Below are 13,447 nucleotides of genomic sequence, written 5' to 3' on the forward strand. Positions count from 1 at the left end.
TCCATGTAACTGTTCTTTTCTAGGTCTGTGGGGCAAAAGAAAGTATCATAGCTTGACAAATCACTCTCACAGTGTGACCCACTGGTCAGCCATATGGGACGCCAACATGATGAATTGTTCCCCAGTGCTGTGCCCTACCCCAATTCTGGAAAGGCTCTTTGTGTGGTGGTACCATTAGAATGCTATTGGCAGATCACACACTCCGTCAGACTCACTGACTAAGTGAGAACAAACATCTTGTTGGGAATCTGTTATTGTGATCATCACTAGAAGTGGAGAAAACTTTTCTTATTTTTTTTTTTTTTGAGAAAAATTTTAGAACTCAGAAAATTCTCCATTGTTTCATGCCTATCCCCAAGAATGGAGGAAGAAGGTAAGACAGAGATGGTGACACTCTGTGTGTAGGCTTAGCAGAGCCTCAGATAATCCATACTCTGAAGCAATCAGAGCACTTGCTGCAGAAGTGATGCTTCTGCCTCACTGGCTAATATGTGAGTGCTGAGTGACATTCTTCATGGGGAATCATGAACAAACATCACTCATCCAAGACAGGGAATTGACTACCAATAACTGTAAAACACAACACAGTGAACTCATGAGTTAGACTGGGGTTATAGGAATATAAGTGAGGAGTTATAGGAGCACAACTGACTCAAATGCAGCTGAATTTCCAAAGCCAATGGATCACAAAACTGAAGAACACTGTACAAAACTGCAGACACCTCAACAGCCTGAGGGGTGTCCATTCCAGTTAGCTCAGTTTGCTGGAGTCTTGTCTGAACAGCCTGACTGTTCTAGGTGGTTCGTGTGATCTGATTCTTGAGAAGGCAGCTTGTCTTGTCTGAGAGTGACTCTTGGCAATATTTCCACCTTATATCTGCTTGGGAGAGGTGGGGCTGGTGAACCTGGTCAGCTTCAGGGACTTGCTGGAGTTATTTTGGGTTGTTTGCTTCCTAAGCTCCAGTAACTTCTGGCTTGCCCTCCCTGTAAGCATGCTGTTGTCTTAATGAGAGAACTCCAACATGGAAGTTTTAAATCTCTCAAGAAAACTATTACACAGCCAGGGGTCTGCATTCTAGGGACAATTGTGGCTAGAGAGGGTCAGGTAGCTTTCTATGGCTGATGCTGTTTTTGAAGGAGCTGACTGCTGGCTTTTGTTGATGATAACTGGACAGCAAACACTTTCTGGAAGAGGGATCCATGGGGATCTCTATGTGAGGCACTCCCACCTGAACCTTACTGTGTCTTGTGCTGTTTCTGCCCTCTCTTCATGCTCATCTCCCCTAGTTTAAAGCTCATGTCAGCATGAAGGACAGGATGTTCATCTTTCCATGTCTGCAGGTCCCAAATCTTTGATACAGCTAACTGCAGTTCAAAATGTTTGAGAAAAATATTAGGTATGTACTGCACAAGAACAGAATTCGATTTTTGGTCATTCACTAAGCAATACAAAAAGAACAAGTATTTACACAATGTTAACTTGCATTAGGTATTAGAAGTCATTTAAAGAATTTAAAGCATGTGGGAGAATGCCCTCAGGCAATGGGCAAACAAACAGTGAGCTATTTTATATATAATTCTTGGGTAACATCTGATCTTCATAAATGTGTGCCTATTGAGGGAATTTTTTCCTATTGTGTTCTTTCCCTGATTCTCAAAGATGAAAATTGTTTAGAGTAGTTAGTCACACTTACTAATATTCTGGAAGACTGCCATGAAGCCTACATGATGGTTTTCTGCAGCATGGACTGCTTCCTGCCCATCTGCCCTCCCATAGTCTCTAGGGGTCTCATACGCCTTGCATCTGGCTCAGCACCTGATTTTCATTTATTCTCACTTGCACCTCCCTCCTTCTGCTCTCTTTTTGTTTTCTTTCCATATCTTTCCTGGCTGACATGTTTTCCATAATAGCAATGCTGCTTTATTTAAATTTTATTTAATAGGATGACATTATATTAATAATGCAATTGAAATGAGAATTAAACTAATATTTTATTAGGTATGTTTTCAAGCATACAGTAATGTTTAAAATGTTTCTGCTGGTAATATTTTACTATGGTTTTTACAACAATCTATGCACCATTTCTAACTATTCATCATTATACCTAGTATCCATCCACTCATCCACCAATCTATTTATCATCTGTCATCTATCCAACCATCTATTATCCATGTGTCCATTTATGATCCATACACTATCATCTTTCCACTGATCTATTTTTCATCAATCACCCATTTTATTTTTTTAATTTTATTTTTCTTGGATATTTAATGTATTTACATTTCAAATGTTATCCCCTTCCCCCCTCTCTTATATCTCCTCCTCCCTACCCCTACTTATCTGAGGATGCTCCCACTCCCACCCACCCACTTTAGCCTCAATGCCCTGGCATTACTCTACATTGGAGAAAAGAGCATTCATAGGATCAAGGGCTTCTCCTCCTATTGATACTGGACAATGCCATCCTCTGCTACGTATGTGCTGGAGCCTTTGTTCCCTCCATGTGTACTTATTGGTTGGTGGTCTAGTCCCTGGGAGCTCTGGTTGAGTCTTGTTGATTGATATTGCTGTTCTTCCTATGGGGTTGCAAACCCTTTCAGCTCCTTCAGGCTTTTCTCTAACTCCCCCACTGGAGTCCCCTTGTTCAGTCTAATGGTTGGCTGCAACCATCTTCATCTGTATCACTAAGGCTCTGGCAGAGCTTCTTAGGAGACACCCATATCTGGCTCTTGTCAGCAAGCACTTCTTGTGACCAGTAATAGTGACTGGATTTCATAGCTGCATACAGCATGGATACCCAGGTGGGGCAGTCTCTCAATGACCTTTTCTTTAGTCCCTGCTCAACACTCTGTCCCTATATTTCCTCTCATGAGTATTTTGTTCTCCCTACTAAGAAGGAATGGAGAATTCACATTTTGGTCTTCCTTCTTGAGCTTCATATGATCGCTGAATTTTTTCTTAGGTATTCCAAGCTTTTGGGCTAATCCACTTATTAGTGAGTGCATACCACGTGTGTTCTTTTGTGACTGGGTTACCTCACTCAAGATATTTCCTAGTTCCATCCACTTACCTAAGAATTTCATGCAATCATTGTTTTTAATAGCTGAGTAGTACTCCATTGTGTAAATGTATCATATTTTCTGTTTCCATTTCTCTATCGAGGGTCATCTGGCTTCTTTCCAGCTTCTGGCTACTATAAATAAGGCTGCTATGAACATAGTGGAGCATGGGTCTTTGCTATATGTTGGACCGTCTTTGGGTATATGCCCAGGAGTGGTATCTTAGTTGGGGTTTTATTGCTGTGAACAGATACCATGACCAATGCAAGTTTTATAAAGGACAACATTTAATTGGGGCTGACTTACAGGTTCAGAGGTTCAGTCCATTATCACCAAGGTGGTAGAATGGCAGCATCCAGGCAGGCATGGTGCAGGAGGAACTGGGTTCTACATCTTCATCCAGAGGAAGCCAGGAACATCCTCAGCATACCAAGGCAGCTAGGAGGAGGGTCTCCAAGCTCACCCCCACAGTGACACACTTCCTCCTACAAGGCCACATCTTCTAAGAGTGCCACTCCTTGGGCCAAGCATATGCAAACCATCACAAGTAGTATAGGTGGGTCCTCAGGTAGTATTAGGTCCAATTTTCTGAGGAACTGCCAAACTGATTTCCACATTGGTAGTACCAGCTTACAATCCCACTAACAATGGAGGAGTGTTCCTATTTCTCCACATCCCCACCAGGATCTACTTTCACCTGAGTTTTTGATATTGACCATTCTGACTGGTGTGAGGTGGTATCTCAGGGTCGTTTTGATTTGCATTTCCCTGATGACTAAGGATGTTGAATATTTCTTTAGGTGCTTCTCAGCAATTCAGTATTTCTCAGTTGACAATTCTTTGTTTAGCTCTGTACCCCATTTCTTAATAGGATTATTTGATTCTCTGAAGTCTAACTTCTTCAGTTCATTGTATATATACTATATATTAGCCTTCTATTGGATGTACAATTGGTAAATACCTTTTCCCAATCTGTTGGTTGCTGTTTTGTCCTCATGACAATGTCCTTTGCCTTACAGAAGCTTTGCAATTTTATGAGGTCCCATTTGTCTATGGTCTTAGAGCATGAGCCATTGGTGTTCTATTCAGGAAATTTTCCCGTGTCCATGTGTTCAAGGCACGTTCCTACTTTCTGTATTAGTTTGAGTATATCTGGTTTTATGTGGAGGTCCTTGATCCACTTTGACTTGAGCTTTGTACAAAGAGATAAAAATTTGATAATTTTTTTAAATTCCTCAGTTACTGTTGTTATGTCTCTTTTCATTTCTAATTTTATTAATTCGGATACTGTCTCTGTACCCTCTGGTTAGTCTGGATAAGAGTTTATCTATCTTGTTGATTTTCTCAAAACTCCTGGTTTTCTTGATTCTTTTCATAGTTCTTTTGTTTTCCTCTTGATTGATCTTAGATCTAAGTTTGATTACTTCTCCTTTTACTATGTTATCATGAGTAGAGCATTGTTCAACTTCCATGTGTATGTGGGCTTTCTGTTGTTTTTGTTGTTTTTGAAGATCAGCCTTAGTCCATGGTGATCTGATAGGATGCATGGGATTATTTCAAACTTCTTGTGTCTATGAGGTCTGTTTTGTGACAAATTAATTATATGGTCAATTTTGGAGAAGGTTCCATAATGTGCTGAGAAGAAGGTTTATTCTTTTGTTTTAAGATAAAATGTTCTATAGATGTCTCTTAATTCCATTTAGTTCATAAATTCTGCTAGTTTTACTGTGTCTCTGTTTAGTTTCTGTTTCCCCAATCTGTCCATTGATGAGAGTGATTAGAGTGGTGTCTTGAAGCCTCCTACTATAATTTTGTATGGTTCAATGTATGCTTTTAGTTTTAGAACTTTTTTTATTAATGTGGTTGCAATCGCATTTGGTGAATAGATGTACAGAATGGGGAGTACATCTTGGTAGATTTTTCCTTTGATGAGTATGAAGTGTCAGTCCTTATCTTTTTTGATAACTTTTGATTGAAAATCAATTTTATTCAATATTGGAATGGCCATCCCAGCTTGTTTCTTGGGTCCATTTGCTTGTAAAAATTTTCTCCCTGCCTTTTATTCTTAGGTAGTGCCTGTCTTTATCACTGAGGTATGTATCCTGTATGCAGCAAAATGCTGGGTCCTGTTTCTGTTAGTTTATGTATCTTTATTAGGCAATTGAGTCTATTGTTGTTTAGAGAAATTAAGGAATAGTGATTGTTTCTGTTATTTTTTGTCGTTAGAGGTAGAATTATATTTGTGTGGCTATCTTCTTTTGGGTTTGTTGAATTACTTTCTTGCTTTTTCCAGGGAGTAGTTTCCCTCCTTGTATTGGAGTTTTCTATCTATTATTCTTTGTAGGGCTGGATTTGTGGAAATATTTTGTGTAAATTTGATTTTGTCATGGAATATCTTGACTTCACCATCTGTGTTAATTGATAGTTTTGCTGGATATAGTAGCCTGGATTGGCATTTATGTTTTCTTAGAGTTTGTATGACAGTTGTCTTAGAGTTTGAATCTGTCCAGAATCTTCTGTCTTTCATAGTCTGTGCTGAGAAGTCTAGTATAATTATCATAGGTCAGCCTGTATATATTACTTGACCTTTTCCCCTTACTGCTTTTAATATTCTTTCTTAGTTTTGTATATTTTGTCTTTTGACTATTATGTGATGGGAGGAATTTCTTTTCTGGTCCAATCTGTTTGGAGTTATGTAGGCCTCTTGTATGTTCATGGGCATCTCTTTCTTTAGGTTAGGGGAGTTTTCTTCTATAGTTTTATTGAAGATATTTACTGGCCCTTTAAGTTGGGATTCTTCATGCTCTTCTAAACATATTATTCTTAGGTTTGGTCTTCTCATTGTGTCTGGATTTCCTGATATTTTGGATTAGGAGCTTTTTGCTTTTGCATTTTCTTCGACTATTGTGTGTTTTCTATGGTATCTTCTGCCCCTGAGATTCTCTCTCTAATCTCCTGTATTCTCTTGGTGATGTTTGTGTCTATGTTTCCTTATCTCTTTCTTAGCTTTTCTATCTCCAGGGTTTTTTTTTCCTTTGTGATTTCTTTATTGTTTCTATTTCCATTTTTAGATCCTGGATGATTTTGTTCAATTTCTTCACCTGTTTGGTTGTGTTTTCCTATAACTCTTAAAGGGGTTTTTGTGTTTTTTCTTTAAGGGCTTCTACTTGTTTGCCTGTGTTGTCCTGTATTTCTTTAAGGGAGTTATTATGTCCTTCGTAAAGTCCTCTATCATCATCATGATATGTGATTTTAAATCCAAATCTTGCTTTTCTGGTGTTTTGGGATATCCATTTGCTTTAGTGGGAGAACTGAGTTTTGGTGATGCCAACTAGTCTTGGTTTCTGTTGCTTACGTTCTTGTGCTTGCCTCTCACCATCTGGTTATCTCTGATGTTAGTTGGTCTTGCTGTTTCTGACTGGAGGTTGTTGCTCATCTGGGCTTGTGAGCTCTTAGCAGAACAGCTCTCTTCAGGCAAGTTTTGGGTCCAAGAGCTGTGGCTCAGCCCCAGCTCTGCTTGCAAATGGAGACCAGAAAGGCCCTGTCCTAGGCCGACCTGTGGCTCTTGCACCTGTGTGCTCCTTGTATGTCTCTCTTTGGACAGTCAACAGAGAAAAAGTGGGGTCCCACCTGTGGGCTGTGGGCTTAGAGAAAGGGTCCTCCTGTTAGACCAGTTCTCTGTAGGCAAGTTTTGTGTTCAAGGACTGTGGAACCCCATTTTAAATTTTATGCATATCAAAACAAGTTTCATGCACATCATTCACCAGAGTTCAGTGTAATTTATTACTTTTTTTATTCCTTTGGAGGAAAATTTATCCAACATAAAGTACACAAGCATTAGGCATGTTTTTGTTGAGTTCCTGCAAGCACACACTCTTTTGCCTCTCAAATTTCTATCATATCATTAACAATTAGGAAATTTAATACATCTCTTTCTCAACAGCTCCTGTCCTCACCTCTCTAAATGTTACTATGTTTCTGAGTTTTCCACATAAAGTTCATTCACTGTTCTAGAGTTCCATATATAATTAAAACAAACAAACCAGCAAACCAAAAAACAAGACAGTGTGCACAAGACATTTGGCTGGATCCAGAATCTCAGAATTGGAGACTGCACATATGCCCATCAAAAGAATGTAATTATACATTCTGAAAAGAAATGGCACTCAAAAATACAAGATATTTTCATTGTGCTGTTGGAAACAGCGACATGGCTGATTCCCGGCAGCCCTTTTTGAGATACACCTTGCAGTAAGGACTACTTACTGTAGGCAGCATTTTAAATTGTTCTCCTTTTAACTATTCTCTAACAGTCATTCTCTAGAATATTTTTTATAGCAAACTGCATACAATATTCACTCCCAAGGGCATACCTGTGATGATTGTTACTGTGATCTTAATTCAGTTTACAATAGGTTCCTGAGAAATATCAAATATTAACATCAAAGACTCTTGCTCATCCACACCTACCTGCTCTGGGATTCTAGACTTGCAAGAGCCTTGTCTTCTCCCAGCGATGAGTTCATGTTCATTGTCTTTTCTGAAGAAAGGCTGTGAGATCTTAACCAGGAACTGAAAGATGACCTGTCTTTACCTTATTATATTTTGCAGAAAAAAGAACGTGAACTCATACTAAATAAGTCAACAAATGCTTTTGCTACTGGGAAGTTGACCCATCCTCCAAACATCCCAAAGGAGCAGCTTCCAGGCGGGACTGGGAATGCTGTGGGTACAGCCTCAATCAAAGCATCTGAGGAGAAGACTTCTGAGAGTAAAAAGACCTACAACAGCATCAGCAAGATCGACAAAATGTCCCGGATTGTGTTCCCCATTTTGTTTGGCACTTTCAATCTAGTTTACTGGGCAACATATTTGAATAGGGAGCCCGTGATAAAAGGGGCCACCTCTCCAAAGTAAGACAGGAAACCATACTTTCACAGAAAGGAACCTGAGGAGAGGCCAAGCTCACAGAGACTATTTGGGCGCTGTCTTTCAGGAAATTTTGCATGTTTAATAATATGTACAAATAATATTGCCTTGATGTTTCTACGTGTAACTTCAAATGTTTCAAGGATGTCCCCTTAATAAACCAAGCAAATGGCCTTCTACAACAATGGGAGGCAATGACTGACTCTCAGATGCTCAGCGTCCTAACATCAATAGTTTACAAACAAGATAAGTATATTTTTAACTGTTCTGAGTATATGATGTTTTTATACTTCGAATGCCATTTCGTACCATTTTTCCCAGCCAACAGAACATTTTAGGGAATCCCTGTGATGACCACTTGACAGGTGAAAAAGCAAAGATCCTGGGGTACACACAGTCCATGAAGAGCAAACTGTGGACATTTAAGTCCAGTATGAATTGCCTTTAACAATTCTTCTTGTTCTGAAATTAGAAAAATACTGCATGAACTGACATTAAGAAGTAGAATAAGCAAACATTTATGCAGACAAATTTAATGACAAGCCCATAGTGTCTTAGATTAGTAGATCAAATAATTCCCCAAGGAAAAGAAATCAACTGATTCAAAATTAATTTTGTTGTTTTTTTGTGAAAAATAAATTTATTTCTCACCCCCCCAACACCTCTACAACCTTAATAATGACTAAGAAAGCAAAATCTTAAAACCTTAAAGCAACAAGGCCTTGGTCTTTGGCGGTGGTATTCTGTGGCCCTTGTTTCTGGACCCTGGGTTCTCTTGCTGCCGCTTCAGCGCTGAGAAATTGTAATTGAGTTATTTTCTGTTTTATTTCCCTGTACATATTTCATGATTGGATTATCGCTCTGTTAGCTTTTGTATATGAATCTTAAATGTTCATTAAAAAAATGTAAAACTGCACTGATCTCATGTCATGTAATTTATAATTTAGATTCAATTTTCGATTAACTAAGTTACTAAAAAAGGTGTAAGATGATCTCATATGAACTTGCTTGGGGAAAAAAACCCCAATCAAAGAGAGTTTAAACCTAGTGGGAGACCCCCTAGTCTTCCAATATAATTATGCTAAAGAATGTTTAGAGAGGATACTCTAGTTATAGCAAGGGTAGACAGATACAGTCAGTGTGTCTTCCTACCACGATCTCCATGTGTTTCCCTCAGCATATTTCTAGTGTTTTCTATAGACATTAGGACTACAGATCCAGACCTTACAACTCCCTTATGGTCCAGCTATTTCTGGCTTTGTGTCCTTCATTTTCAGTCAGATGATTGCAGGACCTGGCCATACGACCTCTCTTATGGCATCATTCTCTTTTAAGGGCCTGGTGAATGCTGGTCCTAGCTCTGCACCTGATTTCAATTGTTCATCAATAGTCAGACAGAGTAGAGCAACTGGCGCACATACTTACTGCTGTACTAAATAATAATAATGTTCAGCAAGCACTTTCCTGACACAACCATCTCACCGGCGCCTCTACTATTCCTTCTACAACAATGCTCAGTGTCTCATAAAAAGAATGACAGACAGGCCACTCTAAAATGCTACGGAGGCATTTCCCTGAAATATGGCGATGGGATCTGCAGCATGACATGTTTCCATTACAACTCAGTGTGAAAGTCCCCCAGGAAAACCAAAGCTAAGGTTCAGGATGGAGTCTGATTTTCATTACTTTTTTCGTTCTGGATTGTTATCCTCTCCTTAACGCTCCGCATCACACTGCAGTTGTAAGAAGCTGGAAGAGGAATGTTAAAGTATTTACATGTGTTAATGCCCATCCTGGACCGCTTACTCCCAATAGACAGTGACACCTTCTTCACCAGGTTGTAGTGAATTTCTTAAGGTGTGGCTTTTGCACAAAAGTCCTTGCTGAGCATCTTGGAGACTGCCCATTTTATGCTGCTGAATATCTGATGAATATTTAACAAAAATAATCACATTGTTTTCCATTCTCTGATTTTGTGTTGTAGACATTGACAGAGTTTGTTATTTTTAATGAGAACATAATAAAGAATCACCTTGGGGGAATGATGACAAGGCAAGCAATAACATTTCTGAAGATAATTATAAATTAGACTGCTCTACTTTTAGAGAAGAATATTTAAATGCATCTCTTTTTACATCACCACAATATAAAAGAGGATGTTCTTAACAGTCCACAATCAGTTCTTCATATGTCCTTTCTTATGAGTCTAAAGGTCTATCTAGAGCTAGCTGTGATATTGACATTAAAGTATGCGTTTGCTCTTAATGATTTTGTTCACCTGCTTGAGCAGTAACTAAAATTGTCCAGCAAATGCAATCTGTTGAAGAGAGGAAAGAGGCTGTGAACCACTCATTCATTGTTTTGATTCTACCTGAGAAATTGCACTGCATTTCTCGCTCAGGATAAGGTAAGAGAAAGAGCAGCAAATAGAAAAATTCTACCTTATAAACAGTATTACTGCAACCCAGAGTCATTAACTCTTTGCCTTAAAGCCTACAGACAGTGAGGCATTAACACGGGCCTCTATTTCTGTGTCCCACAGTTCCTAAACCTGAGTTCATGACACCTTCAAACTCCTTCATGTGGGTGATGTTTTAGAATCAAACATGACCTAAGATGAAAGCATTGATTCCAGGGCCTGGGTAAATGATTATACATTAAATATGCCTTAGATATTTTTCTCACTGAAAACATACCCAGTCATACTTTCTTTCTTAGATCTGTGGTTCTGCGATGTCACAAACTTAATGCCCTGTTTAGTGTAGCACTCCTATCATAAGTAAACAGAGAGAGGCAAAGAGTACTGAAAGGAGAAAAAAAGGAAGGAAGGGAGAGAGAGAGAGAGAGAGAGAGAGAGAGAGAGAGAGAGAGAGAGAGAGAGAGAGGTGCACAGAGAGAGGAGAGAATTTCACTGAATGAGATAATGAGATATGGGAGACCTGATGTCTTTCATTGGATTGTTCTTTCCAGAGCTCTAGTGTGGATGATTAAGGTGATGCTACAGGAGCAACTTCCTCAAGGAAAACAACAATGATGTCACAGAGCATTCAATCAACATTAGCCTCTATCATAGGACCTAGTCTCAAAGCAAAAGAACCCTTTCTTTGAGAATGTGGAAATGATACAGTTTTCTCTGTCTTTTAAAAATTTAAAAACTAGTCTTAATGTCTTTTTCTTTTAAACCCATGGAAGATTCTAGGAGTTAGAGGGGGTGGAGGATACCAGGAGATCATGGTTTCTGAATCAACTAAGCAGGGCTCATATGGGCTTACAGAGGCTGAGGTGGAAAGCACAGGGCCTACATGGGGCCTGTACCAGAGTATGTGCTATGCTGACAGCTTGGCGTTTTTCTGAACTCCTAACAATAGGAATGGATATGTCAGTGTATCTCCCACTCTTTTTTTTTTCTTTTTTACTCTTTCACAACTGAGATTTTATTGGTCGAGGAGCAGAGTACACAGACATCCCAATTCTTATCACAGGTACGTAAACTCTGAAGAGTTTACTCATGCACCCAAACTCTGAAGAGTCACCCTGTGTTCATGTACACAAAGGAAAAGCTGCGTACTGTTTTTCTTTGAACTTATTCCATGATGCTCCAGCCGCAAACTTGGCAAGTTTCCTTAAGACCTCTCCTAACAACCAAATGCTTGGTTCCACCAATTCACAATTTTATGTCACACACAGAACATACTCAAAATCTACATCTTTCACAGCACATTATCACAACTGTTAGGAAAATGAACTGTCATGACCACAGACATCACAGTTCTGACAGGGCGAGGACCAAAGATTGACTTTCTTACAAAATGGTTCTACTAGAAACACTGGACCAGATATAACTGAACATATTCCAGACACCAATGCATGACTGAGACCCCAAATTGCCATTTAGTATGCTTTGTACTGTAGGATATAAAACTAGACCCCTCTGCGGAATGTTATGGTGACCCTCGAGACAGTCACAGCCTCTCCTGACTCAGTATCCTGCTATTTTCTGGTTTTACCAAAAAATAAACAACCAGCAAATGATTTAACCTCTTTAAAAAAAATTACACTTAAAAAATGGGATGGGGTGGGATTCCCTCACCTTTTAAAAATGTTTCCAGAGCTACTAAAAAGCTTGCATTTACAAAATAGTTGATAAAAATATTCCTCTGGATTGTACAAAAAGGGAGGCAGGGACCACTGACAGACGTGATGGATGCCTAGTCCGACTTTGCTTCTTTCTCTTCTTTAAGAGGCTGGGCTCTGGTTTTCCCGCTCTTCATTTTCTTCAGGCAGATCTGTAATTTGCTGGTCAGCCACTTCAGCATGTTTCCTTTTCACTCCCCTCTTCCCTTTTATCTGCACTTTTTGTCTGATGCTTTGTTTAAATATTTATTTATATATTATGTATACATCATATGGCTTTCTGTCTGCAAGTGTGCCTGCAGGCCAGAAGATGACCCCAGATCTCATTATAGATGGTTGTGAGCCACCATGTGATTGCTGGGAATTGAACTCAGGACCTTTGGAAGAACAGTCAGTGCTCTTAAACCACTGAGCCATCTTCTGCAGCCTTTTTTGGCTTGCGTTCTCCTAGGCAGGGGCAGGCTTGGCCGACAGCCTCGCAGAGCAGCGCTTGAGCTCCGCCTTCACCGGTCCAAACGTGCTAACCTTCCTCTTGGGCATCCTGGCGGTGCAGGGTGGGAGATGCGTGCGATCTGTCATGGAGCTGCACTGCCTAACCCCCACCACACGAACTGCTGAGACCCGTGGTGGGGATGGGGGCTTGGGGGGAGAACTGGATGGTTCTCTCACTCTTTTACCTGCTCTTGGGACTCTTCATCCTCTTCGGTTGTCCTGCCCAGCCTTCATGTGAAGGTTTTTGCCTTATTGTTTCTTGTTTTGTCCTGTTGTCTCTTGGACAACAGGAAGGAACCTGAAGGAACACGAGAGAGAGGGAGTATATCTAGGGGAGATGAAGTGTGTCAGGGAGTGGGGGGAACTGCAAGGAATACAGGGAGAGGATCTGTGGTGGTGATGATGATGATGATGATGATGATGATGATGATGATGATGAAAGATGAATATTTTAATTTTTAAAAGGTTAAAAAACACAAAATGAATAAAAACAGCATACAAAACCCAGTAGCCTTCATATATCCAAATAATGAACTTCATGAGGAATAATTTTGAAAAATATCCCATTCACAAGAGCTCAAGAAAAAAACAAAACAACAACAACAACAAAAAAAAAAAACAAAACTAAAAGTTACAGGGAAAAATCTAATGAGCGAAGTGAAAGACCTTCACAATGAAAACTCTAAGACACTGAAAAGCAGAAGTTAAAAAAGAGACTAGATGACGGAAAGATGCTTCTATACTGACAAAATCAATACTGTAAAAATAGCTGTACTGAAAAAAGAAATCTACAGCTTTAGTACAGTCTCTGTCAATAGTTTAATGACACTTC

General features: G+C 39.5%; 1 protein-coding gene and 1 pseudogene across 5 annotated transcripts in view; one reads left to right on the forward strand and one right to left on the reverse strand.

Moving 5' to 3' along the window:
* Gabra5 (gamma-aminobutyric acid type A receptor subunit alpha5) overlaps window positions 1-8,905 on the forward strand; it is a 115,289-nt gene extending 106,384 nt beyond the window's left edge. For all 5 annotated transcript variants that reach the window (XM_032893502.1, XM_032893503.1, XM_032893500.1 and 2 more), the window contains one exon: window positions 7,672-8,905. In XM_032893502.1, coding sequence (XP_032749393.1) covers window positions 7,672-7,977 — 306 coding nt within the window. In that variant the 3' untranslated portion in view covers window positions 7,978-8,905. The remainder of the gene's footprint in view (window positions 1-7,671) is intronic.
* A 3,292-nt stretch (window positions 8,906-12,197) lies between these two features.
* Window positions 12,198-12,663, reverse strand: LOC116892039 (annotated as a pseudogene).
* Window positions 12,664-13,447: the final 784 nt, after the last annotated feature.

The sequence above is a fragment of the Rattus rattus genome, chromosome 2 (assembly GCF_011064425.1).
Source record: "Rattus rattus isolate New Zealand chromosome 2, Rrattus_CSIRO_v1, whole genome shotgun sequence".
Classification (NCBI taxonomy): domain Eukaryota; kingdom Metazoa; phylum Chordata; class Mammalia; order Rodentia; family Muridae; genus Rattus; species Rattus rattus.